Below are 15,267 nucleotides of genomic sequence, written 5' to 3' on the forward strand. Positions count from 1 at the left end.
CCTTCGAGCCAGAGGAACAGCTGGCCGTGGGAGCTTTGTCCCCAGAGGTGAGCGTTTCGCCCCCTAAAGCGTTTTATTTTTCCTCACTTCTCTTTTGGGCTTTCATCTCCTTGTCATTTCGAACACATCACATTTTGACCCGTGAAAAGACTCTCAGCCTCACCTCCGATCAAAGAAATGCATATTGAAAAAGAATTTTAATAAAAAGAAATACAGATCGAAACTACACAGAAAAGTGAAGTCGCTCAGTCGTGTCCGACTCTCTGCGACCCTGTGGACTGTAGCCTCCAGGCTCCTCCATCCATGGGATTTTCTAGTCAAGAGTACTGGAGCAGGCTGCCATTTCCTCTCCAGGGAATCTTCCTGACCCAGGGATCGAACCCAGGTCTCCCACATTGCAGGCAGATGCTTTACCATCTGAGCCACCAGGGAAGCCCCAAGATGCCCACAACACGCCACGGTTTTGCAAGATCTAACAGGATGGGTAATTTCACACGTTGGTGAGAGGAGGAGACCAGCTGTCTGCCACAGTGAGAAGTTCTTTGATGTGGGAGGACAGTTTGGCAATGTCAGCAATGCTTTTTTCTTTTTAATTTTCAGTTGGAGGATAATTGCTTTACAATGTGTGTTAGTTGGTATTGTACAACAGTGTAAATCCCTTCCCTCTTGAGCCTCCCTTCCACCACCACGCCCCTCCCACCCCTCTAGGCCATCACAGAGCACTGAGCTGAGCTCTCTGTGCTGCACAACGGCTTCCCACCAGCTATTTATTTTACACACGGTGGTAGCCTATATATGTCAATGCTACTCTCAGTTAGTGAGATGTTTAAGTGAGCATGCCTCTTGTTGCAGCTTTCCATTTCTAATCATTTATCTCGGAAAAGTAATTGAAATGGGGCATAGAGGCACATGTATAAGGGTGTTTATTCATTTTGAAATCAATGGTATACACACATAATTGAAAGCAACCTAAATGCCCATCAGTAAAATACAAGTTAAATAAATCACACTGGGGTGGGGAGGATAGAAATGACTCCTCTGTTGACCTGGGTGGTGATCCCACAAGTGTGTGCACAGGCAAGATTCACTGAGCTCCACATTTCAAGACTGTGCATTTTGTTGCATGTAAATTATACCTCAACTTTTAGAAAGTGTGCTTGTTTATCTAAATTCTGGAGAAAAGAACAAAACAAAATGAAAAGACTGGAGACTCTGGAAGAATATACACCTATGTTGTGGACTGGGGTTTGTACAGGGACTTTGCAGTTTTTACTTTCTCTATTCCTGTACTGGTTGAATTTAGGCTATAAAGCAATTTTTAATTAAAAAACAACAACAACAACAACACACTTTTAAAGGCAGAGGACTGAGATGCAGGGTAAGTGGAGGTGAAGAATTGTGAGGGTTTGGCCCAAGAGAACCTGGTTTGTTCTGATTGAGGCTTGTGTGGGCCACACGGCCTGTGGGTATTCACCTCCCATTTGCTCTCTGCTGATCCCAGGCCTGGCCACTTCTCAGGGCCATTCAGCAATGAATCCTGCTCTGCAGCTTGAACCCACCTTGTCCCTTTCTCCCATTACCTGTGTTTGAGTGCATCCCTCCAGCCTCACTCTGGCCTTGCTTCTCTTCCTCCCTCGTGTGTTCACCAGGTGCCTCATCGCGTTCTTGGGCGTCTTCTTAATCACACGGAATAGGAAGAAGGCCATTCCCTTCGAGCCCTATATTTCCATGGATGCCATGCCAGGTAACGTCAAATCCCACGTGTCTAGCTGGCCAGCCCATCCGCATAGAACGACTGCTACTTTCTATTTAAAAAGAGACAGCCGGCCTCTGGGTTTGGTTACAGGGAAGATGTGCTGTGCTATTATGGTGTGACTGTCTCTCTCTCTTTTTTGTTTTTAGTTTTTTGTTTAATCTCGGTTTGCAAAAGAGGAGGCAATGGCTAAGGCACCTCGATTGGTTTTGAGCACATCTTGTCAGTTGTCATGTCTACTGGGGGATCTTTTAAAGACCATCCTGATTCACCCTGGGTATAATTATGACCCCCAGCACGAGACTTCCTGCCTACAAAAGGAAAAATCCATTCATCTCAGTGGAATGGAATGATCAGAGAGGGGAAGGAAAACAGGAGGATTGAAATTCAAATACCGTAACTTCATTCCTCAGGTTCACATGGAAGTAGATTGTTCTGGAAAGCCTAATACCACAGGGAGCTCAGGGTTCACACCAAGAAGCACACGTTCACACAGGAGGAATGTAAATGTACGAATCAGCCGAATACTGCACAGAAGGGAGTGGTAGGGCTTTGGAAAACTGGACAGTCCTTTCCAGCCTCAGGGGATTCAGGTGAGACGTTTAGGATGTTGGCCCAGCCCCGTCCAGATTTGCTGGTCTCAATTCGGGATGCAAGTGACCACTAGCTTTCACACTTTAACTCAAATTTAATTTTTATTTTAGATATAGGAGATGGAACTCTCTCCAAAACATAATCTCCTACCTTCCATTAAGACAGTCTCATGAAAATACAATTGCAGTGATGGTATAGAATTCTCCTTAATAAAGCACTTGTGAGGCAGGCATGTGCTCAGGGCTGACCGAGGTGCCCCTGATCTAATTGGCCCAGGATTTATGTGTCTACTTTTTATATTATTTCCTCATCTCTTGCTATTAAGCTGTTGTCTGTTGTTCTTGCTGTTACCAGCCTGCCTGTTAATAGCAACGCTGTGTCAATCTTCTCATTTGACCCAAGTTGTGCAAATTGCATATAAAATTAAATAAGCTCTGAGTTGGGGCCTTAAGGTTTCTCCTAGGAGTTAAATGCATGAGCTTTGGTGCATGGACCTTTGAAACATGTAATCTGGCTGCTCAGATGCCTTTTTTGCTTACTTCCTTGTTTCTCGGCTGTGTTCCGGATAGATGAGGGCGCTGGATAGCTGAATTCCAGATAGGTGAGGTGTCAACTCTGTGTGTGTGTGTGTGTGTGTGTGTGTACATGTGTGTTGTGTATTTTAAACCGTGTGTGTGTATACATCTATATAAGTATCTGCATATGTATATATACCAGATGTGTTTTCTGGTAGAAGATAGAAGGTAACCTAAGGTAACCGTAGATATCCACATGCTATGATCTGTTTGTGGGTGTGGCTCTCGCTTTCTCTTTGTGCCTCATGACCTGTGGGAAGTTGGATGTTGGAGAAAGGAGACCCTGCCCTCCTGCCATGGCATGTCAGGACTGAGGAGGCCTGGGTTCTGTACTATGAGGTGGAGCATGGGCTTGAGTTCAGATGACCTGGATCCAAATCCCATCTCCCGTATCTCAGTGGGATAGTACGTTAAAGGTCCCTTGCACAATGTTTGGGATATGGTAGATGCCTGGTTCAATTTCACTTTACTTTTGCTTTAAAAAAAACTTTGAAATTTCCAAACCTTTGTTTGACCTGATGCCAGGTAGAACAAGAAGAAAACCCTTAAACAGAGTTTCCTTTCCAGCTGCTTGGTTTCCCTGGTCAGCATCAGGACCTTCCTGGCTTTTGGTCTCACCAGATTGACATCTTCACAACCAACCAGTAGCCACCATTCAAGAGGAATTCAAGTTCCAGAGATTCAGTCTATGTCACAGTTGTGAGAGGCTTTTAATAATTCCAGAACCTGCAAGACTTCTAGAAAATGAGAAGGAGAAAAACAGTCCCTGACAGCAAGGAACTGGCCTGGTTCTCATGGTTGGGCCTTGGGGCTCCTGGTTGAACATAGACCATTTCACAGAACTTCAGCGTCAGATGAGGATGTTCTGTGACCATGTTGGATCAAAACACAAATAGGACCACACCACTATCACGTCCAAACACAGACAAAACATGAACCATTGTCTGGACGATAAAGACCAACCATCCACCTAACATGAATGACTCCTGGTTCTTTACCAATCACAGTTTTAGTCTCCATCTCGTCTTCTTTCCTTCTAGATAACAATCATTAAGATCCCCATTTATAGAATTAGCCCCACTTCCTGACAACATCTAATCCAAAGCAAAGCCCTGCTTCCTAAAACCCTCCTAACATCACCCTTCCCAACCCTGATCCTATAATAGTTTCTTTTTGATACCCACTTACTGAAACAGTTCCCCATGTTATACATCTCCTTCACTGCCATGAGTCAAGAAACCCAAATGTGTTAGACTGTACTTGTATTCCTGGTAGGTTTGGGCTGGAGAGCATTGACAAAGCTAAACTCTGCCTGTGAAGCCAACTCCCTTCTCTGAGAAATAGGCATCCCCTCATCTCCTCCAATTTCCTCCCCAAAATCCAAACTACACACTTTCAACTGTACCCTTCAAATTCTCATCAGCCAGGGCTTATGTGGGTGAAGGCAAAGGGCCTCCCACAGACCAGGACTTCCCAGGCTGTTAGTAGAATAGGTGAAGAGCAAGGGCTTTGGTGTCAGATCCCAGTTCTGTCTCTCATTGCTGTGTGTCCTTGGGCAAGTTACTTCACCTCTCTGAATCTGTGTTCTTACCCATAAAAGGAGGATAGTAGCATATTTCTGTCCTAGGATTTGGGGGGACTGAGGTCTGTAGGGAGCCCAGACAGCAGTCTGGTTAAGGGCATAGGCTTCAGAATTTAAACCACTGAATCTGAACCCTATAACTTCCACTTACTAGCTTGTGACCTCAGGCAATCTCCTTAACCTCCAACTGCCTCATTTTCCTAAATAAATAGTTGTGAGAATCAAATGAGAGAAAACTTTATAACGTTATAACATTATGATGTCTGCCACCAACTAAATGCTCAGCCCCTTTATATAATGCCAGTAACATTATTGCTCTTATTGTTACTGTTTAAAGCACTTAGCCCAGTGCATCAGGCATAAGAAGCAGTCAGATGTCAGCTGTTATTATCATCATAGTTTCATGGGAAGCAATTTGCATTCAGAATTTTTATTACTTAACCAAGGGGCAAGATAATTTAAAGTGTCTTAATTCCCTCCCAGGAAAAAGAATTGGCCTCAGAGGAGGCCAGGTCCCACCTGACTAGGGGAATTATAGAGTACATTTAAAGGAATTAACAACTAAGATATTTGCCCTCAAATAAAAGTAGAAATTCAATATCAATGTGCCCATAAGTAATAAGAAAAACCACACCTGACCCTGTATGTGGATCAGGGATGATAATGTCAAAACTCTCCCTCTGAGCATCATGATATCTGTGTGTCACGTATCTGTGACACAAAAGTTATCCTCTTAACAGTATAATGAAATTTTTCTGGATCCTGATCTAAATCAGCAGTAAAGTGTGGCATCTACCACGTTCAAAGCACAGTGCTGGTTCCCCTCTGTCCCAGACATTCCCACCTCCTTCGAAGCCAACCAGTGGTTCCTCTTGACAGTGGCTGGCCTGTGTGCATATTTCCTGAAGATTCATCCCTTGTTGCTTAGCAACTGTAGTATTTCTAGTGTGTATTTATGGGCGTTCTTTTTTTCAATCTAAAGCATTCAGGAAATTGACAATGCACACGATTAGCTCCTGAGCACCATAGTTAGTCCATGATGGGATAGACCCAGCCTCCTTTGGCTCCCTTATCACATAATGATTTGGGGGGATGGATTTTGTTTCAGGTATGCAAAACATGCATGACAAGGGGGTGACCGTCCAGCCTGACCTCAAAGCTTCTTTTTCTTACGGGGCCCTGGAAAACAACGACAACATTTCTGAGATCTACGCTCCTGCCACACTGCCCGTCATGCAGGAAGAACATGGCTCCAGAAATGCCTCTGGGGTTCCCTACCGCGTCCTGGAACACACCAAGAAGGAGTGAGCCCGCCTTGAAGGAGACCCCTTTCCTCTATTCACAGCTGCTCAAGCGGTACTGACAGTGGTTCAATCCTTAATTCTAAAACTTGCCTTTCAAGTCTTTTTTTTTTTTTTTTTTTAATCCACGAACTCTGTAGACGAACATCTCAAAAAGCCTTTGCCTCAGACAAAGAGTAGATTACCTTGGTCCTGGAAATTTCAAATGATGAGGCTGGGAGTGGGGTGATGAAAGCAGTGTTCTAGGGAGGCAGGACAGTTCAGCCTCTGCCTGCTTTAGCCCAAGCAGACTTGGAAAGCCTTCCTCATCCGCGGACGGTACCTGGGCTTTCCCAGGCATGACCAAGGGTGGCCATGTTCTTCAGAGCTAAAGCCAGGCAGAGGTTCTGCCCCTACTTTCCAAATCCACTGAAAGGCTGGAAAGCTCTAGATCTAGTCTTCCCTCACCTCATGTGCAGCACCGATCTCTACCCACCTCCCTCTTGAGTCTGTACTTGTGATAACCTTCGTGTCACCTTCTCGTGGCATGGTGAGCCAGCCCCAGCTGTCACATTCTGTCACTCACCGGTAAGGAGTTCACATCTGCTTTCTGAGTGTCTGTGCCTCTCCAGGGAAGATGTGCTTGATGTGTTTGTACTGGGTTCTTTCTGGAAACTAATTTGATTCTGGTTCTGCTGCTTATTTTTTGCCCTCAAGGGAACTGAGAAATTAAGAGAAGGGAAAGAATAAGAAAGAGTAGGAGTGATGAGACTTCAGCCCTTAAAGGAAGAAAAATCCCTTTTCATTTGACAAGAGGTGACTGCATCACTTATCAAAGGACAGACAGACAATCTGGGTGTTTTGTGTTGTATTTTCCTGTACACCAGTGCCCTCTGGGAAAACTAGGGGGGTGGAGCGGGGAGGTGCTTATTTTAGAGATAGCCTTGCTCACTTCTCCTCCATCCTCTCCTGTATTGATCGACTAACCAAGCTTGAGTCATTGGCTAACTTTCTTGGGGTCAATAGACTCTTTGGGTCCCCATACACATACATCCTCGAGAAGCAGGAATTCTCAGAAATGGGGCTGCTGCCGGCTGGCTGCATACACAGCTGTCTTCCCTTAGGCTGACTGTATACTTCTGAGAATAGCAGCTAAAGTTCTGTAAACTTTAATGAGAGTAAGGATCCCTTAGGGAATTTATTTTAAATGCAGATTCCCACACCCCAACCTCAGATTAAGTGGGACTGGGACCAGGCCCAAGCATTGCATTCTTGGGACTTTCCTGGTGGTCCACCGGTGAAGACTCCACACTTTCAATACAGGGGGCACAGGTTGGATCCCTGGTCCAGGAACTAAGATCCCACAAGCCGAGTCGCGCAGCCAAAAAAAAAGAGTCTGCGTTCTGAACTGGCAGCGTAGGTGATTTTGAGGCTGGTAATCCAAGTATCACACACCTTAAAAGTCTAATAACTGAGAGAGCCAGTCTGCTAAAATCCTGACACCCCCACACCCAACCCACCCCCCGGTGGAAAGCTGGAACTATCATTCCTTGTTTCCTCTTGGGGGTGCATTTGGCAGGCTCAATAATCCCCATAGGATCCGTGGCATTTCTCCATCCAGTGATTACCTCTTAGAACTGCACTTCCTGCTTCTCTAGGCAGCCTTGAGCTAACAGGCAAGATAACAGTGTTAACAGACCAGTGTTGATAGATCATTAACCTTTATGGATTGTGCTTAATACCGATTTAGTACCTTGTCTTTGAAGCTGGTGTTTGTTGCCTGGGATAACCAGTTCTGTATTGTGTCTTACATGCCCAGGAAGGCAACAGACAATGGCTTTTTTTTCCCCTTTAGGATAGGTATCAACTCAGTTCAACAATGTTTGTGAGACACTGATTATATGTTAAACATTTGGACGGTGAGGGCTACAAATAATAAGACCTGATTTCTGCCCTCCAAGCCAGCAGCAAGAGACACAAATATGTGGTCAACTATGACAGGGCAGGCCGAGTGTGATAGCGGACCACAGAAAATGACAGTTACGGAGGCCCGCTAAAGGCAGGCCCTGAGCCCAGAACTGGGTATTCAGGATTGGAGATGATTTTGGCTAGACTCCCTGGTGGGTGGCAAATCTAGCTAAGATTTGAGCAAAACGTAGCCAGTAAAGTGATCACCCCCAGGCAGGGGGGCCAACATTTGCAAAGGCACAGAGATGGGTTGGGGTGGGGGCAAAGGAAGAGCCAGGGTAGGTGATGGGAGATTAGCCTGCAAAGATCAGCAGTAAGAGGTAGAATCATGGAGAAACTTGAAGGCCTGGCTGAGGAGTTTAAAGCGTATCCTAGAGAACACAGGAGCCACTGATGGTTCATGAGGGCGAGAACGGCAGATTGGAAAGGAGGCTTTATGCAGAGCAGAGGAAGAATTGGAAGGGGTGATAAAAGTCAGTGTTCCAGGTCAGGCTGCGCGCCTGCAAAACAAAACACAAAAGGGGAATTAAAATCCCTTTTCACTGCTACTCATATTTTCCCGATGATGTTTCCAATGTGGGTCGTGGACCAGGAAGGGATGTGAGGGTGGAGTGGATGGAAGAAAGGTAAGCAAGGAGGCCATTTAAATGTGTCGGACCCAGGTGATCAGCCGGCACCTTGTAGCCCCCAGCCTCACACTGTCATCTGCCCTTTGTTTGGTGACGTCTTTTGGAGTCAGGCAGGAGTGACGAATGGATACAAGCGCGCTGTAATCCTCGGTCAGCCGACGATCGTGGGTTCAGCGCCACCCGGGAGCTACTGCTGGAGCCTGGGCAGCATCTGCCTCCAGGTTTAGGATAACAGCATCATCTTACGAGGCGGAGTACAGGAGGGCTGGGCAGAGCTGCTGCCGGAGTGGAAGCCAGGGGAAGTCACGTGGTCCCAGGAAGAACAGCTGATGTGGAGCCATGGCACCCAGAATTCTGACTGTGGTCTTGGGCTGGCATCTCCCAGTCTATGTGCCGAGTGTAAATGGACTGTTTGCCGGTGACCAATAAGCAGCACTTGCTGTTAGGATGGGGGACAAGGACATCCATTTTCCATCCGCAGCCCTGATTCTTTGTTTCTCTCATGGTCCTCACATCCCCAAACCCTCTCAAAGGCTCCAAGCAACGTGACATGTCCCAGCAGCATCCCGTTCCCTGCCACCAGCACGTAAGGCAAGGTCACCAAACTTGGGTTTCAACTTTCCAGTTGTTCTCCAGCTTCCTCTGCCCGCCCCACTCCGTCCCCCTCTCCTAAAGACTGGGATTCTGGAGTCCCTACTCAGACATCAACATCAGTTCACAGATGGGCACCTGCAGCTTTTAAAGAGAGCTTAGCCCCACTCCACCGGCCCCCCACCCCTCCCATGGAGCTGCAGGTCTGAAGATGCCATCACATGAAGCCTCAGGTGGTGGGAGGGTTTTGCAGGGTGGAACTGGATGCTGGGTAGACGAGGGTGAATCAACCTCTCTCCGTCGCTTTGCTGGTGGAAACCAAGCAGCTGGATGGCACAGCGTGGCAACGAGATGCCCAGCAGGGTAGTGTTGGGGAACCTCCAACCTGCAGCCTTGCGAATCCCAAATCCGGTCCCACACTGGCTGGTAGGCATACTGATTCTACTGTGTGTTTCTCTGAGAAGTTGTGTAAGTGAAGTCACCTTAGACTATATTCTATGGGGATGCTCACATTTTGTTAATTTAATGACTAATGTATGGCATGTTCTTATTTTTCAAAAAGGTGTGTGCTAGGTACAAATAACATTATGAAGTGGTATTTAATTAAAAACAAAATCCACATGACACCTGTTGGGTTTGGGTCTTTCATTTGATTAATACTTTCTAGAGTTGCCTGCCTCAGTGCTGTCCAGCAAAACTTCCTGCCGCGACAGAAATGTTCTGTGTCTGCTGCCCAAATGGCAGCCACTATCCACATGTGGCTATGAAGCATTTAGATGTGGGGATGAAACCTAGGAATTGGGTTTTTCATTTGATTTAAATTCAGTTCCCTGAAATATCCCCATATATAGCTAGTAGCCACTGTAGGAACAGTGCAGATCTAGAGGTGCCCAGGATTGCAGTTAAGGATGAATTAAGCACTCTTTTTTTTTGTAGTGGTGAAGAGTATGGACTCTATGGCCACTCTGCTTGGGTTTGGTTCTTGGCTCCACTACTTATTAGCTGTGTGGTACTGAACAAGTTGGTTAAATTCTTTGTGCCCCATATGTAATACCAGGATAGTAACAGTAGCTTTCTAAGGGTTATTATGAGGATTAGGTGAAGTAATAGATGTAAAGTCTTAAAACTATGTCCAGCACTCTGGACATAGTACACTCTCCATCAGGACACTATATTACACTGACCAGTGGTTTTCCTGTTTACTTATTCACTTCGGGATGGTGGTTTAGCCGCTAAATTGTGTTTGACTCTTTGTGATACCATGGACTGTAGCCCGCCAGGTTTTCTGTCCATGGATTTCCCAGGCAAGAATACTGCAGTGGGTAGTCATTCCCTTCTCCAGGGGATCTTCCTGACCCAGGAATTGAACTCCAGTCTCCTGCTTGGCTGGTGGACTCTTTACCACTGAGCCACCTGGGAAGCCTTATTCCCTTTGAAATTGTATAGTGAACACTTGCGACTTTTCTTAGGTAATTCCAAGCACGTGTGTCTTTCTTCATTCTGAGTTTCCAATCTGTAAGGCAGGTGTGGAATAGTGCCTAAACATTTATATCTGCACACACACAGAATAATGTGTACCCATATATTAACAAGCACTTATATGGCACAATGGAGAAGGCAATGGCACCCCACTCCAGTACTCTTGCCTGGAAAATCCCATGGATGGAGGAGCCTGGTGGGCTGCAGTCCATGGGGTTGCAAAGAGTCAGACACGACTGAGCGACTTCACTTTCACTTTTTACTTTCATGCATTGGAGAAGGAAATGGCAACCCACTCCAGTGTTCTTGCCTGGAGAATCCCAGGGATGGAGGAGCCTGGTAGGTTGCCGTCTATGGGGTCACACAGAGTCGGACATGACTGAAGCGACTTAGCAGCAGCAGCAGCAGTATATGGCACAAACTATACTAAGACCTCATGTACATCTCAATTATTTTTTATAACAATTCCATGAGGTAACTTTTAATATTATCCCCATTTTACAGATGAAGAAACTGAGACTCAGGTCATATAACCGGTAAGTAGTAGAACCAGGATTTGAGGCCAGAACTGCCTCCAAAACTTGAGCTCTCTACTCCTCTGCTGCACTGCCTTTCCTGCCGTGTGGTTGGCTTCCACGGGGTAAGGCCCACCACATGTTAGGATTTCACATCTGAAACGAAGGATAAACAGTCTCGCTGAAGGATGCAGACTTACAGAACAGAAGCTCATCACCTGAGTCTCTCAGGATCACAATGGCAATGTCGCCCATGGCAGGGACACGGCAGTAAAATTCAGAACAGGGCAGTGGGAGGACTTTAGAATTCTCCATGAGTCTCAGACTTTCTGATTTCATAAAACAGTTCAATTTAAAAATAGAGATTGGGGAATTCCCTGGAGGTCCAGTGGTTAGGACTGCAGTTTCACTGCTGAAGGCCGGGGTTTGATCCCTAGTTGGGGAACTAGGATCCTACAAGTCATGTGGCGAAGTCAAAAAAAATAAGAGATTAACGAAGCACTGCCAACTCTTTGTAGTTACTCTTGTTCTCATTAAATTTTTTTTCTGTTATTTGTTTTAACTTTCCTTTGCTAAAGATTTGTTCATTTATTTTTGGCTGTGCTGGGTCTTCTTTGCTGCATGCTGGCTTTCTCTCATTGCAGCGAGCAGGGGGCTACTCTAGTTGCAGGGCTCAGGCTTCTCATTGCAGTGGCTTCTCTTGTTGTGGAGCACTGGCCCTAGAGTACACTGGCTTCAGTGGTTGCAGCACACAGGTTCTAGAGTGCTGACTCAGTAGTTACGGAGCACGGGCTTAGTTGCCCAGCAGCATGTGGGATCTTCCTGGGGCAGCGACTGAACCAGTGTCTCCTGAATTAGCAGGAAAATTCTTAACCACTGAACCATCATTACCAAAATCTTGGCTCCCTGTCCACCAATGCTAAATAGTAGGCTAGGGCCTCAAGAATTGTGCCCCCCTCTCTTGGGAATAAGGAGAGGTTTTTATATCCTCATGAAGGTTTGGATTTTTTTTTTTTCTTTTGCAAAGCTTCAAAACGGTCACAGCTGGCATCAGACAACTCAGCAACCAGGTCTGGTGTCCCTGAAATGATTAACCCATGACCATCTTTCTGAGATGCAGAATGTTACCAGAGAATATAGGGGGAGAAGAATGCCACATGAAGAGTATAATCTATTTGGAGTCAGAGAGTAGTTAATGAAGCTCTGTGAAGAAAAATCTAGCTGCAAGTGTTCGTCAGCAGTAACAGCTAAAAACTAACCAAGACTGTTTAACTGTTTCGGGTTTGTGTGGCTTTATTGTTGTTCAGTCGCTCAGTTGTGTCCAACTCTTTGCGACCCCATGGACTGCATCATGCCAGACTTCCCTGTCCTTCACTATCTCCCAGAGTTTGCTCAAACTCATGTCCATTGAGTCGATGATGCCATCCAACCATCTCATCCTCTGTCACCCCCTTCTCCTCCTGCCCTCAATCTTTCCCAGCATCAGGGTCTGTTTGGCTGGTATGGCCAAAGGCTGTTCGCCAATTTCTGTTATGGTTCCATAGAATCATAAAATCTAAATAGAGGTTGGCAAAGAATCACTAACTCTTTTTGTGGTTAATCTTGTTCTCTTTAATATTTTTAATTTTTTATTAGTTTACTACAAAATAAATTCAGCTTTCTTTCAAACAAATAAACAACAACAGGAAAGAAAAGAAACTATGGCCCAAGTCCTGTTCAAGAGAAAGACTGTGTTTGGTATAGACGTGCCAGTGTTCCTTCATAGTCTTGTTAAATATAATAATGCAACTAGCATTAAGGTTGTCAATATAAACAAATGCAAACCAAAAAAAGAATCTTTTTTTTTCGTTGTGAGGCTATAACTCCTGGAGACAGTGAATGACAGGGAAGCCTGGAGTGTTGCAGTTCATGGGGTCACAAAGAGCTGGACATGACTGAGCAACTGAGCAACAACAAAGATATCCCTGCAGGAGCACAGTTAGTTCTGTGAAGATCGCGCAGGTGCTATAGGCTAAATGTTAGTGCCCCCACCCCGCTCCCCCAGTTCATGTGTTGAAACCTAATCCCCAGTGTGATGCTTTTGGAGGTGGGGTTTGGAGGAAGTGATTAGGACATGAGGTTGGAACCCTCATGAATGGGATCGTTGTTCAGTCTCTCAGTTGTGTGTCTGACTCATTGTGACCCCATGGACTTCAGCACTCCAGGCTTCCCTGTCCTTAACCATCTCCCAGATCTTGCTCAAACTCATGTCCATGGAGACGGTAGTGCCATCTAGCCATCTCATCCTCTGTCGTCCCCTTCTCCTCCTGCCTTCAATCTTTCCCAGCATCAGGGTCTTTTCTAATGAGTCACTTCTTCACATCAAGTGGCTAAAGTACTAGAGCTTCAGCTTCAGCATCAGTCTTTCCAATGAATATTCAGGCTTGATTTCCTTTAGGATGGACTGATTGGATCTCCTTGCAGTCCAAGGGACTCTCAAGAATCTTCCCCAGCACCACAGTTAAACAGCATCAATTCTTCAGCACTCAGCCTTCTTTATGGTCCAACTCTCACATCCATACAGGAATACTGAAAAAAACCATAGATTTGACTAGATGGACCTTTGTCGACAAAGCAATGTCTCTGCTCCCATTCACATGAATGGCATTAGTGCTCTTATAAAAGACACCCCAGAGAGTTCCCACCCCCTTCCATCCAGTGAGGACACCAAAAAGACTATGACTATTATACTATTATTTCATTAAAACAGGACATTAACACCAAAATAGTAAGGGCAAAATCTCACAACAAAGGATACTCCTTGAAACTGAATAATTTGGTACATATACACAATGGAATATTCAGTTCAGTTCAGTTGCTCAGTCATGTCCAGCTCTTTGCAACCCCATGAATCTCAGCATGCCAGGCCTCCCTGTCCATCACCAACTCCCGGAGTTCTCTCAAACTCATGTCCATCGAGTCGGTGATGCCATCCAGCCATCTCATCCTCTGTTGTCCCCTTCTCCTCCTGCCCCCAATCCCTCCCAGCATCAGGGTCTTTTCCAATGAGTCAACTCTTCACATGAGGTGGCCAAAGTATTGGAGTTTCAGCTTCAGCATCAATCTTTCCAATGAACACCCAGGACTGATCTCCTTTAGGATGGACTGGTTGGATCTCCTTGCAGTCCAAGGGACTCTCAAGAGTCTTCTCCAGTACCACAGTTCAAAAGCATCAATTCTTCAGCGCTCAGCTTTCTTCACAGTCCAACTCTCACATCCATACATGACCACTGGAAAAACCATAGCCTCGATGGACCTTTGTTGGCAAAGTAATGTCTCTGCTTTTGAATATGCTGTCTAGGTCATAACTTGGTCGTAACATTCCATCCAAGGAGTAAGCGTCTTTTAATTTCATGGCTGCAATCACCATCCGCAGTGATTATTTCATGGTTGCAATCACCATCTGCAGTGATTTTGGAGCCCAGAAAAATGAAGTCAGCCACTGTTTCCACTGTTTCCCCATCTATTTGCCATGAAGTGATGAGATGAGATGCCATGATCTTAGTTTTCTGAATGTTGAGATTTAAGCCAACTTTTTCACTCTCCACTTTCACTTTCATCAAGAGGCTTTTTAGTTCCTCTTCACTTTTTGCCATAAGGGTGGTGTCATCTGCGTATCTGAGGTTATTGATATTTCTCTGAAAATCTTGATTCCAGCTTATGCTTCATCAGCCCAGCGTTTCTCATGATGTACTCTGCACATAAGTTAAATAAGCAGGGTGATAATATACAGTTGGAACCAGTCTGTTGTTCCATGTCCAGTTCTAACTGTTGTTTCCTGACCTGCATACAGGTTTCTCAAGAGGCAGGTCAGGTGGTCTGGTATTCCCATCTCTCTCAGAGTTTTCCACAGTCTGTTGTGATTCACACAGTCAAAGGCTTTGGCATAGTCAATAAAGCAGAAATAGATGTTTTTCTGGAACTCTCTTGCTTTTTCCATGATCCAGCGGATGTTGGCAATTTGATCTCTGGTTCCTCTGCCTTTTCTAAAACCAGCTTGAACATCTAGAAATTCATGGTTCACATATTGCTGAAGCCTGGCTTGGAGAATTTTAAGCATCACTTTACTAGCTTGTGAGATGAGTGCAATTGTGCAGTAGTTTGAGTATTCTTTGGCATTGCCTTTCTTTGGGATTGGAATGAAAACTGACCTTTTCCAGTCCTGTGGCCACTGCTGAGTTTTCCAAATTTGCTGGCATATTGAGTGCAGCACTTTCACAGAATCATCTTTCAGGATTTGAAATAGCTCAACTGGAATTCCA

At 45.4% G+C, this 15,267-nt stretch overlaps 1 protein-coding gene across 2 annotated transcripts in view; it reads left to right on the forward strand.

The window, feature by feature from the left end:
* The window catches only part of NIPAL3 (NIPA-like domain containing 3), a 55,053-nt gene extending 45,455 nt beyond the window's left edge, over positions 1–9,598 (forward strand). For both annotated transcript variants that reach the window (XM_010830060.1, XM_010830059.1), the window contains 2 exons: positions 1,650–1,744; positions 5,613–9,598. In XM_010830060.1, the coding sequence (XP_010828362.1) occupies positions 1,650–1,744; positions 5,613–5,812 (295 nt within the window). In that variant the 3' untranslated portion in view covers positions 5,813–9,598. The remainder of the gene's footprint in view (positions 1–1,649; positions 1,745–5,612) is intronic.
* Positions 9,599–15,267: the final 5,669 nt, after the last annotated feature.

The sequence above is a fragment of the Bison bison genome, unplaced genomic scaffold (assembly GCF_000754665.1).
Source record: "Bison bison bison isolate TAMUID 2011002044 unplaced genomic scaffold, Bison_UMD1.0 scf7180017864516, whole genome shotgun sequence".
Lineage (NCBI taxonomy): Eukaryota > Metazoa > Chordata > Mammalia > Artiodactyla > Bovidae > Bison > Bison bison.